The 23,382-nt window shown below is 34.6% G+C and overlaps 1 protein-coding gene and 1 pseudogene across 1 annotated transcript; both read left to right on the top strand.

Annotated features, from left to right (window-relative positions):
- Window positions 1-23,382, top strand: part of LOC129923353 (golgin subfamily A member 6-like protein 22) — a 103,993-nt pseudogene that overhangs the window by 42,262 nt on the left and 38,349 nt on the right.
- LOC129923355 (uncharacterized) lies at window positions 12,699-22,848 on the top strand. Its single transcript, XM_056013872.1, has 8 exons — window positions 12,699-12,757; window positions 13,472-13,547; window positions 15,772-15,834; window positions 18,126-18,177; window positions 18,984-19,090; window positions 19,478-19,573; window positions 21,214-21,322; window positions 21,959-22,848. Exons 3-8 carry the CDS (start codon window positions 15,823-15,825, stop codon window positions 22,027-22,029), a joined length of 447 nt encoding a protein of 148 aa, XP_055869847.1. The 5' UTR covers window positions 12,699-12,757; window positions 13,472-13,547; window positions 15,772-15,822; the 3' UTR covers window positions 22,030-22,848.

Raw genomic sequence — 23,382 nt, forward strand, 5'->3', positions numbered from 1 at the left:
ACTTAGAAGGTGATAGATCTCTAGATTCTAGATTTCTATGTATCATTATGTAAATTTAGTTTAGGGGTGACTGGCTATATGGACATTAGGCCTTAGTCTATTATAGACTATAGATTTAGACATAAATATTTAGATCTCTAATATAATTATTATAATCTGTGTTCTTAGACATAGAGGACTTATTAGATATAGATCTAGACTAGTACTAGTAGACTCTTAAATTATTTTAGATCTAGAACTATATACAAGATCTAGTGTGACTAGAGTAGAGCCCTAGAATTAGAAAAGGATAGATAATCAAGTAGATCTAGAATAATCTAGACTAGATTTCACTAGATCTAGTCAATAGATTTAGACCTAGTAGTAACAAATAAAAATTGTTTGTTTTTTTAGTTTTTGTTCTTTAGGAGGGTTTTGGGGCCAAAGTCTTGTTCGGGTCTCTTGATTTAGAATGCACCATTGAAGGACATGGTCAGCATTCTCTAGTGATGAGCAAGTTTCTCTAGTCCCGACATTTAACTTCCAGAACATATTGTTGTAACTCTAGGTTAGGCACTCAACGAATAGGCATGCAACTCAACACAGTGTAACAGGAAATAAATACAGGTGTTTATTCACTAGGACAAACACATAGCATCCTTCAGCTTCCTCAGAGTCTTTCTACTAATTTACCAGTCCTTTAAACAGCAACCCGAATGTGGACCAACGACAGCCTTCCCCGCTTCGCTCCAGGTCCCTTCTACAACCTTCAGGCAGCACCAAAAGCTGGCTTCTTAGTTTCCAAACATTCAGACTCTTCACAATCCCTGATGCAATGTTATTATCTCTCTCCTAGTGTCTTCCTGTTTTCGTTCACTAGTGCGCTAGTGCGCACCTCAAGCACTGGTGCAAGGCAGGGTTACAACACTACCCCCACCTTAGTCTTTTCGTCCCGAAAAGAAACATGTTCACGGTTGGCCAGTGCAGGTGGAGGTCGGTCAGTGGGAGTCACAGATTGCATTGATCGTGCTCCCCACAAAGCAATCCACACTGCTCTCTGCAGGTGCCGCTTTCTCCTTCTGCTCCAATTGACCTGCCTTTGGTTAAGGGGAAGTCGTTTTCGTTGTCTGGCCTTTCTCTTAGTTACCACCGACGGCAGACTCATGGCAAGAAGCGATGCAGTGGATGTCATAGCGTAGGTCATCAAGACCATTTGTCTTACACGTTGCTCCAGCAGGCTTTCTCGATGTGCCGTGGGCCCCCAGGAGGCCAGGTTGTCAAACACGGTATAATCTTTAAGCTTGTCTGAAAGACATATCTGTGGGGCACGTTTACAACGTCCTATGTGTCCATCTGCTGTACCACCATCAGCGCTTCTCTTGCTGATACTGGTATCAGGACAAATACTTAGTTGGCAGGTCTTCCGGTGCTCAAATTCTCCCTTTGAGGAGGTCCCGTCATCACAGTTATTGTTCAACGTCTGAGTGTAGGCAGGAATCACGATAGCATGATAAGATCTGTGCTCAGTGCTTTCACAACAAATGTTAGGATTCTTGTCGTAGGAGCCAAGCTTGTACGGCTCGCTATTACAGTCATAGACAGCGCCACCATCAACGGCGTCTCCGTTGAGTAACGGATTGTTTATACATGTCGACATGGTAGCCATCTGATCGTCGGTCTTGCTCATCACGGTATCAAACGTTTCATCAGTCTTGTTCAGCGTGGTACTGATACCTATCTGTTTAATCATGGTACAGATCTGCTCGTTGACCTCTTTTAGCTGTACCTGGAACGAGTTCATCTGATCTGTCACGGTATTCATGAGCTCTCTGATATCTGGTTGTACTTCGAACAGATACGAGTCCGGATCTTCATCTTCGTCCAGCAAGGCTTGTCGAAGGCGTTCTCTCATTTTTTCTTTGGCACAGAAGATCCTCAGCTCCCTGGCTCGGAGCTCCTCTTTTAACTGTTTACAGCTTAGTTCATCTAGCTTCCTCAGCGTTGTCATTGTTTCCTTTCGTTGAGCTGCCTAAATCCCACTTCTGATACCAATTGTTGTAACTCTAGGTTAGGCACTCAACGAATAGGCATGCAACTCAACACAGTGTAACAGGAAATAAATACAGGTGTTTATTCACTAGGACAAACACATAGCATCCTTCAGCTTCCTCAGAGTCTTTCTACTAATTTACCAGTCCTTTAAACAGCAACCCGAATGTGGACCAACGACAGCCTTCCCCGCTTCGCTCCAGGTCCCTTCTACAACCTTCAGGCAGCACCAAAAGCTGGCTTCTTAGTTTCCAAACATTCAGACTCTTCACAATCCCTGATGCAATGTTATTATCTCTCTCCTAGTGTCTTCCTGTTTTCGTTCACTAGTGCGCACCTCAAGCACTGGTGCAAGGCAGGGTTACAACAATATATTGTCTCATTCAGTGAACAAGCCTTTTCCTTTGTGGAAACTAAACAAGCATTACTACTGGTCGATTTTGACTGACTGTAATTTGACAGCAGTCACAAGGATAGAAACTAGTAAGCTAGTTCCACAGTTCCGAAACATCATGCACGAGTGTAAAAAGTAAAATACTGCACATTAAGTACTACTGTATATTTGTCAGGATATTTTAATGTAAAATGACAACAGCAATTTGAAAAAAAAAATCGTAAAATTGGTTTAAATAATTGCTAACTCTTGTTGTAATTCCTTAACGTGAAGTGTGGGAAAAAAAAAGAAACGTGAATATAATACAGTGTAAATATGAATTAAAAGAAATTCTACACAGTTAGCTTAGAGTGTCTCTATAAGTTGTATATAAATATGCGGCCCGCCATTCCCAATTTTTAAAATAATGCGGCCCTCGATACAAAAAGGTTGCCCACCCCTGATCTAAGATATTCGTGTACTGTTTTGGATGTTATGTATGTCGACATATCCGATTTGATTTTCTGGCCCAATAAGGAGAGTCTCAGGCCCAAAAAATTTATTTGTACTTATGACAGGAAGATGACAGTAATAAATGACTGTTTTGAAATTTTCATTGAGAGACCTAGCAGCGTTAAAGCACAGGCACAAACTTATTCTTCCTATTAGCACAACACAGTAAAATATCTGATTGGAACTCATTACTTTCAATAAATGAATTAAAAATATTTATACTAAGCTTTATAGTTTCTTTGGATTTAATAGCCTTTAAATTTTTATTTCTAGAAGTGATGTTGTTCACAAGAGAATCAAATTTAACTTTTTTGTTTTTTAATGAGGTGATATCAATCTCAGAAACCTTAGTTGGCAAAACTTTTTTAAGCTCTGCTAATAATTATTGTTTAAATAAAAAAAAATTCAGAAATTGTATAAATGATGTCATGCATTTTTAATTTTTTTTATTTTTTTCTTCTTTTCTTTCATTCTAAAGAGAAAAATAATTAGGCAGTACGAGGATCGAACCCACACGCTGTAGCATGACGCTATAATAACTTAGTTAACCAGCCATACTACTAAAAAGTAAAAAGTAGTTACCCTTTCAGACCATGCGGTTTATAGGGAAGATGATGTTCAGGTCATCTATATCTTAAGCCAACGGTTTACAAGAGTGTCATGTGGCCAGCAAAACGATCAGCCTCTACTTCCCTCAACTAAAGTCATTAGAGTTGGGTGGACACTGAATGCAGAACTAGAGGGAAGGATCCTAGCAATGAAATTGAGATGCTACTAAAAGATCCTAGGTATCACATACAAAGACCTCATCACAAATGAAGAGATTAGAGACAGGATTAGCACTGCGAATGGACCCCACGATAACTTGCTAACTACTTTCAATAAAACGCAAACTAAAACTCTATGGCCATATCACAATATCCTCAGGGCTTGTAAATGCCTTCCTTCAGGGAAAAGTACCAGGTAAAAAAAAAAGAAGAAACAGATGGAGAAAGAAGAAGGCAACATCAAAGAATGGACGTGCTTGTCATTGAAAGAGATTTTATCCAAGGCACAAACAGAGACGATCTATTGGTCTAAACTGGGTCAAAGGTTGTGACAAAGCAGGTCAATGTTGAGGTCTTCTATAACGATTGGACTCGATTAACTCCCCACTTTTAGACTTTGCGGTCTACATGGCAGATGATATAGAGATTATTTTTCTTTGACAAACGGTTAACGAATGAGGTTGTCATGTGGCTGACAAACGATCAACAGCCTTAATTTATCCCAGCTAATGTCAGGTACCTATTATAGTTGGATGGACTCATAGGTGTCAAAATAAAAAACCAAGCCTTCACCGAGATTAGAACCTGAGACCACTCATCCCCCACTGCCACATAGTAGGCCTATTTTTTAAAAGAAATCGTTAAATTGTCTGTGCTGGATCAACTATCTTGCATAGACAGTAACAACTGACAGTAAATGACTTTCAAAACACATATAATTTATGATATAATGTATAGAGGTGTATGTTTTACAAGTTTCCGATGTTCTTTTCAATATGAAGTTTATTACATCCTACGGCGTTGGTGGGGTGGCGGGCGAGGTTCAAACTATGCACCAGTGAGACAACAGAGCGCGTAACACAAAACCTGACAACCAAATGTCCACATTTGATATCCCATGAAAAGCTCTTGCTGAGAGAGAGAGAGAGAGAGCTTATAGAAATATACTGGCCTACAAACAGACCGAAGTACGGATAGATAGATAGATAGATTAGATAGATAGATAGATAGATAGATAGATAGATAGATAGATAGATAGATAGATAGATAGATAGATAGATAGATAGATAGATAGATAGATAGATCGATCATGAAAAAGACATGTCGTGGAAATCAACATGCATGCCCTCAGGCCTGTCTACCAAGTCAAGTGAGACCATGGGATTGAAATGTTGTACACATAGCACTGGCTTAACGAGTTCTCTATTGAACTCCTGGAGAGTAGTTCAGGTCATCTAGAGCAGCTTAACTTTCTAAAAATAGTTTTCTTAGTCATTGGTCGGCTTTGAGTATTAACTTGTTTTAATTTCCTTTCATATGTTTCGGATGTTCCATCAGAATAGAAGATGAATACATCCTAGAAACCTTTGCCAGAACAGCTTGTGTAAAGCAACGGGCGGGGTTTGAACCCGGTACCAACGAGACAGTAGCCCAGTGCTCTTACCACGTCACCAGACAGCCATAAATAAAGTAAGCACCCCTTTTTGACCTTGCAATCTATAAGGCAGATAGTGTAAAGATCATCTGTTGCTATGGCCTACTGTTAACGAAAGTGTCATGTGGCCAGCACAATGACCAACCACTTTTACTTTCCCTAACTAATGTCAGGTTACGTGTTGATAGATAGATAGATAGATAGATAGATAGATAGATAGATAGATAGATAGATAGATAGATAGATAGATAGATAGATAGATAGATAGATAGACAGACAGACAGACAGACAGACAGACAGACTGACTGACTGACTGACTGACTGACTGACTGACTGACAGACAGACAGACAGACTGACTGACTGACTGACTGACTGATTGATTGATTGATTGATTGATTGATTGATTGATTTAGGGGTTATGGATAGATAGATAGACAGACAACAGGGGTGACTGGCTATATGGACATTAGGCCTTAGTAGAGTATATTTAAAAAAACAAAACAACTAACAACATTTAACAATTTAATAGTGGCATCCATGCGGCCCTTATCTTATAAAATACAGACGTGATTTCAAAAAAAGAAGATGCTTACTCTAGTGGGCCGGTAGCCAAATGGGCCGGTAGCCGGTAGGACTATTAAATTGTTAAATGTTTTATAATATTCTTTTTTCAGGGGAAGTGGCCCCTGAGCGAAGTAGTTGTTTTTTTTTTAAATATACTCTACTAAGGCCTATTAATTTAATATATCATATTTTCCGAAATAATGTAATAGCCTACATCCATAGAGCTTCATCCTTTTAGGGTCTATACACTTTGCGATTAAAAAGCAATATAAAGCCTTTATTCCTTATAAGGACACAGTGTTCACTGTAAGCATGTGTACAGCTTTCGATACATTATCAAATTTAAAATAATGATTATGAAGTCAGGTAGACCTAGATCTGGATGTCCATCATATAACATAGGCCTACAATTTATGGGCCGGATGGTATTGAAATGCCTGGGCCGATTTTGATACCCAGTCCACCCCTAACAGACAGACAGATATATAGAGCACCTATTTTAGACCTTGCAATCCATAAGGCAGTTGACGACGCTTAACTAGAATGTCATGTGGCTAGCACAACGACCAACTGCTTTTACGTTCGCTAACTTATGTCAGGCACCATTAGAGCTGGATGGACTCAGGAGCACCCTAAAAATCCAGAAATTCCTAACCCACTCTTCACCGAGACTCGAACCCGAGACTCATCGGTTAGGAAGCCGAACCACCAAGCAGTTATCAAGCATTTTCTTTCTTACAAATTTTATTTTCGAAATAGGCCTAAATTGATTGTATGCAATCTCCCATAACAAATATTGTTCTGTTACTTTGATATTGTCCTTAGAAACTTTGCAGGTAAAAAAAAAAAAAAAAAAAGCACAGACATATATGCCTTTATGTCTGTGGTAAAAATATAAACTTAAGTAATTGTTTCGTTCCCCTAACACTTCAAAAATAAAACTCTGCCACTTTTGAGTCTTGAACATTCAGCAGCGCACAGACCAGTCGCTAAGGCACTTTAATGATGTAAAGTAAAAAATAAAAGTAACTTTTTTATAACAAAATGAATTTAAAAAAAAAAGCACTATTGTGATATAAATTAAATTTTGGATACATTTTATTCTGAGCGCTGATCTAAAGTATTACCAACAAATATGATAATAATATTCACATAGGCCTAGTATATTAAGTATAATAATATACTAATAATTATAGCCCCTATAATAATAATATCCTATAGATCTAAGTAATTAGTATATCTACTACTAGATTTAACTAGATAGATTGACTTGATCTAGATCTAGATCTAGTTAAAAAGTAGTTAGTAGTAGTAGTTTATATACATTATAAGGCTTGTATTTGAGTCCCAAGATTAGAGAGGAATGCTTGTATTTCCCATGACTGTGCAACCCCAGCTGTGACCTACATATTTTGCCACATCCAGGGCAAGCATAACCATTGTCTGCAGGTGGTTGATTTAGATTTTTTTTTGCCATCTGCATTTGTCCTTGGCAGTGGATTTTATTTTTGTCTCAAATGTGTATCCCGTGGCCTTCGTGAGTGACCTCTAGCTGTCTCGTTCTGAGGCCGCCTGCAACCAGGTGCTCTCTTCTATGTCAGCTAAGGAAAGTTGACACTTAAGCTGGTGTTTGAAGCGTTTCCGTGGAGCACCTCTGTTACGTTGACCACCTTTTACTTCATTAAAAAAGACTGCCTTTGTCATACGTTCGTCTCCCATACGGGATACGTGCCCTGCCCAGCGTAACTGTCAGACCATAAGAAGCCCCTCTATACTGTCTATACTGGCGTTTGCAAGGACATCACTGTTTGTAGTACAGTCTTAACACCGTATGTCCATGATGGAGCGCAAGCATCTTTGGTGAAAGCGCTCAAGAAGTCTTAGTTGTTTTCTGTATAGTGTCCATGTCTCAGAGTCATACAGAAGGGTTGAGAGAACCACCGCCTGGTAGACATTGATATTTGTAGGTAGGCGGAGCAATTTGTTCCGCCAAACTCTTGCCTGAAGGCATCCAAAAGCGCTACTGGCCCTGGCCAGACGGTTATCAACTTCCCTTGAAAGTGAGGTGTTATTCGACACAATACTACCTAGATATGTGAAGTGGTCTACATTTATAGTACCATTTTATAATTAATATTGTTATAATATAGAATATCCTAGATCCTAGAGATTTAGTAGAGGTCACTATGGAGATTTAGTTACAGTTAGTGTATGAGATTAGAGTCTTATTAAAATTAATATTGTTTGTCTACAATAATAAAATAATCATTTCATATCACCAACAGAAAGAGAGACCTGACAACCCAGCAAGTCCGACACTTCGTTTTTCAAATTAAGGACACAGAATAGAGGTACTTACACAGCTTTTGTAGTTACAAAATAGGTATATGAAGAAATAACCTGTGGTTAGCACGGCCTTTGCTCATGACTGGAGTCTGGGCACTATGTATGTGGCACAACCCAATCTAAAAATGGTTGCTGCCTTTGTGGAACCTTGAGACAAGACTTGGGTTGAAGAGATTTTGATCCATATCTGGCCTTAAGAGAAATACTTTCTAACAGTCAAATGAATAATGGAGAGCATTACAAGCACTCTGATTTCCTAATTGACTTTTTCAAAGGCTACAAATGTGTATCCGGTTTTAAAAGAAAAAGTTCTGAAATATATCTTGCCTTTTCAAAATTAAAATTTATATAACGTTACTTTTTCAGCATTAAATTGAAAAAATAGGAACAGATGTGGCACAGTGTCTCAGATTAAAATTAACAACCAGGAACAGATAATCTGTCATCTCAGTTAGGGGGGGCTAGGTATGCATATGTTAAAAGTTTAGGAAATGCTGGCGTTTGAAAATTTAATTACATGACTGATCCAAACTTATTGATACAGCTATAGATGCTTAATATAATCTTTGTTTTTCTTTTTTTCTCTGAATACTAATAGCTCTGATGTACTGTTACATAAAAATGATTATGCTTTGTTTTAAATATTTATGTATTTAATTATACTTCAATGTTTATAGAACACATTTTTTGTTTTTGGATAGAACAACACATTAACAATATATTTTTTTAAATTTACAGCTGCAATATATATGGATCCATCAATCAGGTTAAGCATTTTTATTTTATCTAATTATTTTCTTTAAAGCACAATATTTCATACTGTTTTTCATAATTGTAAATTATTTTTAATGTACCGGTATTTTAAAAAATCACCCTGTAATTTATAACAAAACATTAAGCATAATTGATAATCTTTGTTTACCTTTATTTACTTATTTAACTTTTTAAATTTCTTATAACATAAGTGATGCTTATGCCAGATACATTAGGTGTTGAACCTTTTTACAAAGCTTAAATATCAACTCTCTATCTGCCTGTATGTTATGTCTGACACCCAATCTCGGATTAAGCTGAAATTTTTCACAATTATTTCTTTTACCTGATAATACAACAATCAATAAAATAATTTAACAAATTTAGTAAAATAACTATTTTGGTAATTTATTATTTTGTTTCATATCTTGAATGAGGGAAAGAAATTGTTCTGTTACTTGACTGAAGTGGTGGTATAAATTGAATGTCTCCTTTATAGGTTGCCCCTCTAAATGGAAACAAACATACAATCTTCCAGTCATAAGTACCTCACTAGCAGACTGGTTAGCACCTCAGCCCAAGGAGGCATGAGCCTGGATACTAGTTTGAATTCAGGTCATTCCCTTTTTTTTTTAAATGCCTTTAAAAATCAATTACAGTAACATCCACCCTGGTCCAGATAAGTGTCATAGCATACTGAGAAAGCTAAAAGCATGAAATAATTCTAAAAAAAAACATTGGTAAAAATATTATTAATCGTACAGATTTATTGTTGTTGTTTAATATTACTATAATTTCTTATTATAATTTATTATAATTATAATCTATTAGAAATTTGATTACATGACTGATCCAAACTAATTGATACAATTACACTTCGTTTAAGCTTTTTTTTTCAAACCATTTTTGTTTTTACAATTTTAACATTAAGATCAATAGTAAAGCTGCTGAGTAACTCAACACATGCATGGTTGCAGTGCTAGTCATTTAGTGTTGAAGAGTCATGTTTTTTTTTAATTTTTTTTTTTAAACATTTCAATAGTAGCTAGTTTCAGACCTTGCAATACATGGAACAGATGTACATGTCATTTGTTTCTATGGCTGATTAGGGTGTCATGCTGCCAGCACAATGGCCCACTGCCTTTACTTTCCCCAAAAAATTTCAGGTAACCATTAGAGTTGAGTGAACTCAGGTGCATCCTTAAATTCCTGAAATTCAAAATCAATCAGATTGGAACCTAAGATCCCTCTGTTTAGAAGCTAAGTGCTTTGTAACTAAATCACTTGCCTTTTTTAGCTTAATATGTTATATGTTAAGTTTCAGTATTTGTAAACCTGCTTTCTTTGTCTACATCTTGCTAAGAGTTTGCCCTCCTGATCCAAGTGAAAAAGACTTTGCACCACGAGTTCTGGATGTTAACACTGCAGACAATGCCGTTATTCTTCACACAAAGCCAGAGCCCACAATTTTCACCTATGACAATGTAGCAGATGCTGATACCACACAGGTTGGTCACAGTAAAGAATGAAATATTATTCTTAACCTTTAACCTTTAAAAAAAACACAAAAGAAATGAATTAGAATGTTTTATCCAAGTTTTTGATGTTACAAACTACTTTTCATTTAATATTCCTTTTTAATGAGAAAAATTTAAATTGTGTGAATGCTTGGTCCAGACAGTAGTAGAGCAACTTAGTTTATACAATTAAAAACAAATGTTCACTCTATTAAATTTTTAATTGCAAGAAATTCTATCAAAATTTCTGCCGCTGTCTTAATAAGTCTATCTATATAATTCAGTGTTGCAAGCAGGAAAAAATCATGTATGATTTGAGATGAAAATGTGTATATTTATATATATACACAAGAGATATGATTTACAGTAGACAAATAGAATAGGTTTAGTTTTGAAGAATTGAAGATTTCCTTCTTCTTCTAGCCAGCTTTTTGTTGCTGAGCTGTAAGCTCCTTTGCGATCTGTGCCAAGGAAAAATTAGAATGTTTTTTTTTAGCTGTTCGACACTGCCATACTGAGTGTTGGTTATGATAGGTTGTTGTAATATTGTCTGCCTAAGGTGAATTAGATTGGAGCATTCAAAGAAGATATGATTGACAGTTTCAAGAGGCTGGGCGCAATGTTTGCGGAGGGGTTGGTGCGTCTGGTTTATTCTGTTATGGTGAAAATGTAAAGCTTTGTGTCCTGTTCTAAGTTGAAAGAAAGTAGATAGCTGTTTTAAGGGGAGGAAATTGATACTGTTTAGATAAAGCTTGTTTTCGCATGGTCATGCAATTGCTTGCTAACATTGAGTTTTGAGTGTGGCAATTAAATGGTCTTCAATAATTTTAAAGCTCACCTTTGTTTCAGATTTGTTTTTAACTTGTAACAGTATATTTTTTTTTTATACAAATACTCTGTCAGGGGAAGTGGTAGAGGTTTGTACACTGTACACTTACATTTCACTCTCTCTATTGTTAACATTTTATTTCTTTTGCACTTTCTTAGTGGCCAGACTGGCTCAGGAAAAAGTTTTACTATGTTTGGTAAGTGTTCTTTCATCATTAAAAATATAAATCTTGGCATTTATGATATTGTATTATTTTTTTGTTACAACGAATATTAATTTAAAAAATGACCTTAAATGAAATAGATTTTCTGAAGGAGGCGCGGTGGCTGAGCGGTAAAGTGCTTGGCTTCCAAACAAGTGTTCAAATCCTGGTGAAGACTGGGATTTTTAATTTTGGGATCTTCAGGCATCCACCCAGCTCTAATGGGTACCCAACATTAGTTGGGAAAAGTAAATGTGATTGGTCATTGTGCTGGCCACATGACAAACTATAGGCCACAGAATCAGATGACCTTTACATCATCTGCCCTATAGACCACAAGGTCTTAAAGGGGAATTAGATTTTATGAGTTCTTTGGCCAGCATTTCTCAAGTAGGGAGACATGACTTGCATACAAAAGGGAAAGCTTTTTTTCAAAGGACAAATATTAGTTATATTTTAATTGTAGTTATAAATATCTATATTTGAATATATTGATCTAGTAAAAATTGCATTATTGCCGATGTTTAAGAAAAACATTTAACAGAGAAATTTATTTTAAATCTTTTTTTTTTTTATTAAAGGTCCCTCTGAGAACTTGGAAAGCTCATGGTGTGATTCCCAGAAGTTTGGAGTATCTCTTTAGTGTAATAGCTCACCAACAAGATGTAACTTTCTTTTATTGTATACAATTGTTTTTATAAGGTTTAACTGGTGTAATGGAACCATTAGATTTAAATGTTTCCTTTTTTTTTCTGCCCCACTTTTGTTTAAAACACGAATCATAACATATTTTTAATTCTCTTCACAGCATGGCAGTAAAAAACAGTATTTGTGTCACTGCTCCTTTTTAGAAATCTATCAAGAGTAAATCAAGAGCAAATCTTTGATCTTTTGGATACAGCTTCACAAGGTATTTGCTTATGTGAGAATATGAACAAAGGTGTCTTTGTAGATGGACTCATTGAGCAAGTTATCTGCAACCCAAGAGATGCTTATCATGTATTCAAGCCATCATTGAGTTAATTCTAGTTTTACACATTTTTGTTTTTTGTAAGATTTTTCTTGATAATAATATGCCTGAATTGAGCTTTAAAGAAATGGAACATACTTTGTTGTCTTCAGTTACTAATCAAGGGCTGGTTGAATCGTAGAGTAGCTGCATCGTCCATGAACAGAGAGGGTTCACGCTCACATGCTGTTTTTACAGTTAAACTAGAGTCAAAGGTATAGTTTTTATTTCAATTCAATGTTAATGTTAATTAAAACATGTACACTTAATGTACAAATAGACATTTATTTTTGTCTGTGTTTATCTACTAGGAGGAAGTAGGTGGTTTCCAAAAAAAGCAATATATCACAGATAAATCTAATTGATCTGGCAGGATCAGAGAGACAGAAAGCTACCAACACTGAAAGCACTCGGCTCAAAGTAATTCTTCATTTTGTTTTGGAGTAGAAGAAAGTTATAATATTAATTTCTGATAATTGCTCATGAAATAGTCTATGATAGAAAACTAATGTCAAAATGGATTCTAGCTGAATTTTATGTTTTTGGTAAAGTTACTTATATTCTGTGAAATTTTACAAAGGAAATGTTTGGTAAGTTTAAATGTTTCAATAGAGATAAAAGAAAAAAAAAAGTATAGTTTCTTAACTTTGATAATAAAAATCATGCAAGTAGTAATTTTTTATTTTGTTATCTGAAACTAAAATAACTTTTGGTCCTTTAATGATTTATTTAATTTATTTAATTTTATTAAAAAGGACATACATTTCTCCTTAATACTTTAACAATCATAACATTTTTTTAATAACAAAAAGGTTATTGAAGTGAAATCATAACAGGCTAGTGAATGATGAACATGCCAAGTTAATAATTCCATCAGATGTTGAAAATAATTATGGCAAGAAATATTTGAACCTGTGCCTCGTACTAGACCTAACCATCTGTCTAAAAATTAAACAAACTTATGTTAACATTAAATATAACTTTTGTTTTTTGCTTCTCTGAAACATATATATGCTCATTAAAAGACCATATGTGTATTATACAATAGGCCAAACTCATGCACTCTAACAAGTCTAAATCTCTGTAGTAAGTTAAATATGTTTTACATAATCAATTTTTACCTTTTTACTTCAGATCTCCAAAAATAGAGGATTTGAATCTTTCTTTCAAAGATTATCAAAAAATCTTTTTACAGGAGGATTCATTTAAGGTTGGTTGAACTTGAAAAAAAACCTGTGCTCATAAAGTGAAAATAAGATATCATGTATATACATTTTTTTTTAATTGAATTAGGGGTCGGTGAAAAACTGTCTATTTTTATTTATTGACAGAAATTGTATGCTGTCATTAGTAAACTTCAACAAGAAAATCAAAACTTCCTGGAAAAGTTGAAGTTTATGAATCACTTAGAGGTTTGTTAGTGATATCTAAAATAAATTAGCACTTTTCATTTAAAGTTTTTATAAAACCAATATTTATGTATTGTACGATAATAATAAGGCTTGTCTTCGAGTCCAAAGATTAGTAAGGAATGAAGTATTTCCTGTGGCTCCTCAGCCCCAGCTGTGACTTAAATATTTTGCCACATCCATGGCAAGCATAACCATTGTTTGCAGGTGGTCGATTTGGATTTTCTTTTCGCCGTCTGTGTTTGTCCTCGGCAGCGGATTTTCTTTTGGTCTCAAATGTGTGACCTCCAGCTGTCTCGTTCTGAGGCCGCATGTAACCAGGTGCTCTGTTCTATGTCAGCTAAGGAAAGTTGACCCCTAAGCTGGTCTTTGAAGCATTTTTGTAGGGCGCCTTTGTTACCTTTTAGCTCACCAAAAAAGACTGTCTTTGGCAAACGTTTGTCTCCCATGTGGGATAACAATAGACTTAAAATGAGTTCTTTGTTTGCGCAGCAGCTTTTAAAATGGATAAATAAAAAAATGACATGTAACAAATCAAAGCAGCACTAGGGTACTTAAGTATAAAGTTAATAACATTTGGTGAAGCATAAGCTCTTAAATCATAGAGTTCTGAACTGCCAATGTTGACCAGGTACTAAGCTAACATCTGACTGTGCCATACAGGTCCCCCCAGAAAAAAAGCTTCCAAGCCAGTAAAGTTATTTTGGTCTGTAGACCTGTATTGTTACCCAGGGTAATGTCAGAGCCTATCTTTGTTTCACCAGATTTTGTTCACTTTTTTCTGTCAGCAATTATTGTGCTTATGTTATATGTCATGTTTCATTTGTTTTAGGAGGCCTGGTAAATGCTGGCCCTCCAAGCCGGGGGTCCTGGGTTCAACTCTTGGTGAAGACTGGAATTTTTCATTTCAGGATCTTTGGGCGCCTTAATTGGTACCTGACATTAAGTGGGGAAAAGTAAAGGCTGTTAGTCATCATGCAGGCCTTGTGACACTGTGGGTCACAGAAACAGATAACCCTATATTTCACTAAGGGGAACTTTACTGACAACACTTTTTTATTTGTTTAACATTTAAGCTTCAAACACCATTTACGTTACCTATTAAAAGAATCCCACTTTGTAAACTTTTCTATTTAAATGTTAAAATGGTTAAAGTCCATGTGATCAAGATGTAAAGAAAGATGATTTCAAGTGATGATTGTCTCACACCACTCTCTCAAACGTTAAAATGGTTAAAGTCCACGTGACAATGATGTGAAGAAAGATGATTTCCAGTGAATGATTGTCTCACACCACTCTCTCAAACTGAAAAGATGTTGCATTGTTTTCAATTTTTGAGGTAACAAATACAAGAGTTTTCTTTAAAATTATCTATTGATAGTGCTTAATTTTTGTTTTATTAAGTTTAAGGACCACAGCTGCTCCAAGCCCCCAGCAGTAGACTGCATCAGTGAAGGAGAAGAGGAGGAGGAAAGCAATTTATCTTTGACAACCGAGAAAAGAGACATTGACATCCAGACAGACATGAACACTGCAAATGGTTTAGATGAGATAAGAAAATGTGCGATGGATAAGCTTGAAATCAGTCAAGATAGGAAAAGCATGGACCTGGAGAAGCAAGAGAAATGTGTTCAACAGAATAATGACCAGCCGAAACTTGAAGAAGAACTTTTTAAAAGATAAGCTGGATGAATTGATCTGTAAAGAGAAATCGCTGTCACGACAAAGGGATAGTAAAACAGACATAGAGAACAAACTATTGGAAAGTAAGGTCCGAGAGCTTGAGGAGAAACTCCTGGTGATAAGCCCAGAGATGTTTGAACAGGAAATACAGACAGATTTATTTTTAGAACCAGTGACTAAGAGAAAAGATGGAGGAGGAAATAAACACAATGAAAGCTTGACTAGCCCTAAGTTCAGAACATTGCAGTAGAATAAAGTTTGATACAGAAGTCAAAGTGTAAAAATAGAAAATATGCAAACTATGTTACAAATGGAGTAAACAAAATATTTTTTATTCCTCAGAATCATGAATCTCAGCTGACAGCCAAAGAAGAAGAACTGCAAAGAGTGAACATGACTCTTCAGGTGAATTTCTTGAGTGAATGATCCTAAAAAAAAGTCTGTCAGTAGTTTTTAAACACAGAAAAAACAAGGAAAATAAGTATGAAAAAAAAAACAAAATATTTTCCTCTAAAGCTTTGAATAGTTAACTTGAAAGAAAGGGTACCTTAAGGAACAATGTTTGTCTAGATCAGGAGTGGGCAACATTTTTTCATCCAGGGCTGCATTTTAAAAAAAATTGGGGATGGGGTTCCGCACATATACATATGTATCTATGTGTACTTACAACTTAGAAAAAAATGATAACTAACTATGTATACTATCTTTTAATTCACATATGTACTGTAATATACATTTACTTTAATTTTTTTACACTCCCTATTGAAAAGCTACAACAAGAGTTGTAAATTAAATTAATTTTACTAATAATCTCTTCATAGTGGCCTCCAACATCATAACATTTCACCACAATGGCTTTGTCTGAACGAAATGTGGGAAAATATGCAGGTTGCAACTGGGATTGTGAAGTCATGTGAAACACTGTAATCATCCTTAATCTTGGGAATCGAAGACATTAATATTATAATTGTTGTCAATATGAAGTATTTAACTGTTTACATTTGTGCATAATGTTCCTGAACTGTGGAACTAGCTTACTGGTTGTTATCCTCTTGACTGCTTACACTTGTTTATTTTCAATCATATTTTCAAAGATGTATGTGGACCCTAATAATGGGAAACTTTAACAGCAATGTTTTTTAAGTTTGGAAATGCAGTTTCTAGAAAAGACCCATAAAACTCCTGTGGAAGAACTTACTTGAACTTCTCTTTCAGGTCATTATTTGCTTGGAGGTGTGTCCTCTAGAGTTGAATCAGCTAATTGGTGAACTGATGATATTGAAAACTGTTTCTAAGTTCTTGACTTCTTAAAATTTGCTTTCAAATTCCACAATCAAAGAATAAGTCTTGTACTTTTCAACCCCTTTGCTAAAAATAGTTTCACATTTCAGCAAATGTCAAAACCTGTCTTTACTTGCTTGCCTGGAGAAATGGGATGACTTTGTTTGAAAAGATTTAACATGCACATACATTTCATGTGCAAATAACCAATTGGGATAGTGTTGATGGCAAACATAAAGGCTATCTTTCACTCTTCCTTAGAAATATTAGTTGCAAAGTCACAGGAACAAAACAATTTCTTCCTTGAGATCTCAAGTTTTTCTCATTACCTTGAACATGCTAAGCTAGCGGATAACACTGTAGTACCGAACATGGGAATGATATGTTTCTAAATATCCAAGTAGTTCTCTGAACTGCCTGTGATCAAGACCCCTAGCTCTGATAACTTTGAGCTCTGAGATAATTGGGTCAATACCATGTCTAATATTCATTGCAGCTTTTCACAAACTTTCCAGTGTAGAGGTAAGAGTTTATGGTTGGGATATTGTTCTTTCTTTTATTAGGAAAGCTTTGTGTGTGTTTTTCTCAGTCAAAGCTTGGACACCATGTTGTTAAACTCGCCATCTTGTTCCATGCCAACCCAACATTTTCAACTAGTTCTTTATAGTACTGAATAAGACTAAGACTAAGACTAAGACTAAGACTAAGACTGCTTTATTGATCCTTACGGAAATTTGTTGTGATTACAAGGACTCGTTTCTCATATAAAGACAACACAACAGAAAAATACACATAAATACAACAGACAACATAAAGAGTTCATTCAGCGACTACACACAGGTATCTTGGTGCATTTCATGTTCCCTGATCAATGAGTGGCGGTGATAGAGTCTGACCGAGTGAGGTACGAACGAGTTTTTGTACCGCTCCGTTCTTGTTTTGATTGACAGCAGTCGCCCACTTCGCGACGACCTGGCGTAGTTCTGATGGAGCGGGTGGCCGTTGTCTTCCAAGATTTTTTCGAATGGCCTGAGTTTGTGTCTTTGACTAAATGTTTCGACATATTACCAATTACAAAAATCCTCCTTTACTTTAAATTTATTAGAATGGCATATAAAGAAATGTTTCTTTAGCGTCTTCGTCATAAGAATCAGAAGTTTCAATAATTTAAATAGATTTTTAAAATCATTATATTTTTACACATTAAGTGGGCATATATAATGTTTTTGGGTGTCAGCGGGCGGCATAAAATGCTCCGGTGGGCTGCATGTGGCCTGCTGGCCATAATTTGCCCACCCCTGGTCTAGATGGAAGGGCAAATTTTTTAAATTCTTTAATGAGGGGAGTGGATGTACAATAAACCTTATTTAAAAAATTATAATTGGTTAAAAAAAAACTTTCATTTTGATTTCTAGAAATTTGAAAAAGACAACAAAGTTTTACAAGTTATGTTGAAGCACACAGAAGGTAAGACTGCCCTATTACTAACAAATATTTTATTGTAACTTTCAGAAATAAATTTGCTTAGTTGTTTGCCATTGCATTCTGATAATAGGAAATTTCTAGCTCAGGTTCTCATGACAGTCCCTTGCCATTAACAATGTCAGAAGGTTATTACTTTGGTTTGTAAATAGATGTATGTGGTATTTGTTATGCTTGCTCATGAAAAGTAAATTATATAAGTAAAAAAAGTCAAAAGGACCAGGTAGCCCATCCATACCTAGTTGTCATTGTAGGCAGTAGGCTTTTTTGAGGGGAAAACTATCTGGAAAACCTAGGAAAGGGAAGTCACATTATTTTTCTTGTATGAATTAAACACTTTAAAAGTTCAAAAGAAAATACAACTTATGACACTTGTAGTTGTATAGTTGTATAGTCTTATTAGATGAGCGTCACTAAACAAGATAGATAATTTTGACCCACTACAACTATGTGAGATCATCTCAAAATGGACAAATTCTGTCAATGAAAAAACTGAACATGACAAAAGACATAAACAAATTCATTAATGGCTCTAACCTATTAGCTTGGCTACTTTATTTCAATTCTTTTTTAGTATCATGACTGTTTTTTTTTATTTAATATTTTGAAACAAGAAAACTGCAAAATAAAACAACTTAATGAAATAAAAAAGCTTCTTCTGTGTTTATTTATTTAGCTCTGTAGTTTGTAAGGTCATTGGTCTTTCCCAAATTCAAATGATCAAGCTAGAATAATTGTATAATTTTGACTTTTCTGGAATAAAATTATTCTAATTTTTTTGTGTTCAATAGTTTGTGAGCAGAAAGCTCCTGAAGTGCCAAATTTTCAAGTTAAGAAAATTGAATTAGCCTATAGCCGCAAGATGGAAGAGTTCAAGAGGTCAATCTTTGGCAAAGATGTAAGTATCAAAGATACTGTTGTAACTGTTGAGGAAACTGTAACATTAAAAAAAAATTCCTATGCCTTTTTTTTTTTTTTTACAAACCCTGCCTTTTTCTTAATTAATACAATGATTCTTCACCAATTTAAGGACTCAGCATTGATTATGTTTAATTTTACTTGTTTAGATTTGTAATCTGTTTTTATGAGTCAAGTTTACTTAACCCTTTTACTAATATGTTATTCTTGCAAGGTTTAAGAAATTCTAATTTATCATTCTTTTAATGGTCATTGTATTTCCTTTGAACACTTGTAACTGAATATCTCAGCTCCACCACCTTGTGATCAATATCATTTAAATATTGCATGCAATTATTGTAACTATACATGTTTTATTTTCAATCAGAAAAAAGTAGCAGAGTTATTATTTGAAGTAGCAAAATTAAAAGAGGAACTTCACCTTGCCAGGGAAACACATGCATCTGTTTTAAAAGACAGGAATGTAAGTATATTTTGTATTTTGCATTGTTTTCCCCCTTCACTTTACAATTGATTCATCAAGCAAACTAGGGATTACTAAGACTCTCCCTTCTCCTATATTAAGCCATTTAAGTCATTGGTTAATATGCATGACTAAATGCATGACGCATTGGACGTAATCATCTTCTTTTTTGAAGTAATGTCTGTATTATATAAGATAAGATAAGCCTTTTTTTTTTCTTTACGATGCCATCTGTTCATTTAAGAAACTGGTGAATTCTGGGACTCACCTTTGATTATGTTGATCCCCTCACAGCTTAAATTCAATGACACACCCTTAAATCTTAACAAATGCATCATGCCCAACCAGTTGAGAAGGAGACTTTTTAAAATAATATAATAATAATAATAATAATCTTTATTATCCGTAAGGAAATTTGTCTTACAATTTGTACATTACACCAAACAAAAAACATTATAACTATAGTATCACAAGCCTTAACATTAGGCTCTACTCAACAAAATCTACTTTGACTCATTCCTTTCTGTCTTTTCAATTTTTTTCCTTACATTTTAGTGCTGTTCTGTGGAATCTTTTCAAACTTCATTGAAACATTGAGAACATGCACACAATTCAAAACTTCCCACTCTTGATGGCTAGCCATGCAGCTTTTGCCATTCAGCTGAACATCACGTTTATAAGTAGAAAAACTCCTGCTCATGAAAACAATAGATTGAATAGATTAGATTGAATAGATTTTAAAGACATTTTGTAACTTGTATTAATTTCCTCAAGTCAATGATGCAAATTAAAACACTATTTTTAAGGTATTAATAATCTTTTACTTTTTTTCTAATGATTCATTTTAACACTGGGATGTCTACCTTGTCTAATTGTCATTAGATGGTCACAATGTTGACTTACTTGACTTATTCCTTTTGACTCCCAGAAGGGCATAGGGCTTTAACAGTACCACTCCTTGGGTGTCTGTTCTGGGCAACTCCCTTCAGTTGAGTCTATGTTGCTTCTTGGATGGCTGCCAGATCGTGTGCTTTGTGCTCTGGACTGTCGTTAGATGGTCATGATTGTCACAGCCTCAGTTGACATTGCCTGATTTAATGTTCACGTCATGTTAAGAGGTTAAAAGACACGTGGAATTCCTGATGTAGAAAACAGGAAAAGTAAAAAGTATGTTTCAGGCTTGGAAACAGGAGTTGCATTGCTCAGTCCATACCACATTTGTTACTGATTGTCCTGATGGAAAGTTAAATTTGAATTTGGCCATGTTAGCACTATTGGTAAGGGTTAGGATCATTGAATGTGTTTGTTCTCGTACTCAAAATTACTGAAAGGATATAGACTATATACATTCTATATATTTTTAACATTTTTGCATAGTATCTTTTTAATGCTTAGAACATGATCATTGCTCTAAGGGTTTTTTTTTTTGTTTTTTTTTGTGTGGAAATGTAGTGGGAGGGGTATATGGGTTAAGGTTTTCTGTGCTGATTTAGGCCGTCAGCAAACAACTTAGTTGGGTTTCGAACTGAAGCCTCCTTGCAGCCAACCAGTTCATTCCACTGACTTGTAAGAACATATTCTTCTTGTTTTCATATCAACACAATTATTTTACACTTTATTGTTATTTATCTTTTTTTTAGTGCAATAAAATGGGTGCTGAATTTCAGAGTGCTGTGCCTATGCAAGGAGGTGCTATTGGTGAGCCTGGAGAGAGAAAGTCATCTTCAGAAAAAAATGGCTCTGTTAGAGGTAATTATGCCCAGAATAGTAATGCTTTACACTTTATATATTTATATTTCACTACACACACAGATTATATCACCCAATTATATCACCAAAAATGGACAACAAAGATTAAGACTACCAAAACAATGTCCTTATTATGCATTACAAAAAATATTGTCAATGTACTATGATCTCATCTGTAATATTTTATTTTTCAATATCTGCCTGGTTTGGTAATCTGAACATTAAAAATAAACTTAATACGCCCTTAAAAGTACAATCATTGGCATTTAACACAAACCATACTTGGATACTTATTTAAGGAAAACATTAAGAAAATTATAAAGATTTTAAAGATAAACACCCTCTGGGTCACAATTTTAACATTTACTATCACATCTACAATTATAAAGACACTGATCACAGAAACAGAATCAAACACTGTTTGTGTTTCCATAGCAAATTAATTATTGAATAAAATCCAACTTTAGATTTTAACTCCTAGCACTGTGTTGAAGTGAACTGGACAATGAATGTATAAAATGTATTTATTACAGTTTAGTAGCTATTAGTATAGATAAAGTAGTAAGTACATAGATCTTCATTAAAAATATTTGTTAAGTATTTTTTTCATTCTATTTTACTGCTACATTTTTTCAGGAAGAGCTCTAATAAAAGAAACAAAAATGCCAGAAATAAATGAACAATCTTGGAGAAGTAAAAAAAAGTGAATGAACTAATAACATCCTTTTAAAGAATCACTATTTTTGTAAATGTTTTTTTTTTTATATCAATCAATGGTTATAATTCAAATGAAAGCCACTTCATTCTTCTTAAAAAATCCAGTACAAGAGATACAGTACTTGTAAGCATGTCAATGATTGGTTGAATCCTACTAGTATTTGAATAAACATATATTTTAGTTTGATGCCCAAGATTGGCATTGACTCTAGACAAATAATTGTGTTTATACACAGTTTGACTGTAAACGAAATATGTCGAGATATTTTTGTTAAGATTTTTCTTTAGTTCAAGCTACTACACTCTTTTAGTCAATAAGTTCTACAATGGAATTTAAAAAGATGTTTATGGAAATTGTCTTTTATTTCACTAGCCATTTGTTTCTCATAAAAATTGTGGAATTGAAAATGTCTGTTACATGTGCTTCTATATCTAATATTTATGAATATGTATATATATAGAATATCCTCTGCTTAAAAGTATGCTTTATTGGAATATGTTTGATGTCAATACTTGTAATAAAATGAACAAGAGGTGTTTCACTCTAGTAGTTTAAATTTTCATAAGTTATGAACTAGAGGCCTTAAATCAAATTTACTACTTTTGGATAAATTTGTCATCTCTGTAACTGTAATGTAACTAGGCCTCAATGTTTCCTAAATTGAGCAAAGAGAAAGAGCATCCACATTTATCTTTTTTCTAGAAAGAACAAAAATAAAGCTCAAATATTTCTCCTATTTTGACACAAATTAAGAAAAATAATATGACCATTTTTGTAGGAGCTCGCTGGGTTGAATTTATAGGTAGGCTATTTAGGCATGGTTGTATTTTACACAGCTACAACTGTATTAATACATAAATTTAGCTGTCCTATTGTAAATATGTACTGTACATAAAGAATTAGTTATTAGAAATAGCTATTTGATCTTCATGTATTGTCTTGAATCCTTTTTTTTTTTTGTTGGTGTTTTGATTTTTCTGAATAACTTATATGTTAAACTACTTGTATAATGTGTTTGTAAATATTCATATCAGATAATTTCTATTGCTGTTTATTATGACAGTGTTAAGTTTAAGGAAGTTGGAAGTTTTTGTTTATGTATCAACACAGACCATGAGCTCTATTATAACTGTCTGTCTGGTCTTTCAGTTTTTCTTTGGGTCATCTTTGTTTCATTGTGGCAGTCTGTATTTATATTTAGTGTATTCTTGCCATTTTATGCCCATAATTGAACCCAGACTCCTTTGGTTCAATCCTTCTAGCACCCTTAAATGCTTTGCATGTAGCTGCCAAATCTGAGAGCCATAATGAAGTGCTTCGAGGCCACTGCATGGTAGATATG

Source organism: Biomphalaria glabrata, chromosome 16, assembly GCF_947242115.1.
Source record: "Biomphalaria glabrata chromosome 16, xgBioGlab47.1, whole genome shotgun sequence".
Classification (NCBI taxonomy): Eukaryota; Metazoa; Mollusca; class Gastropoda; family Planorbidae; genus Biomphalaria; species Biomphalaria glabrata.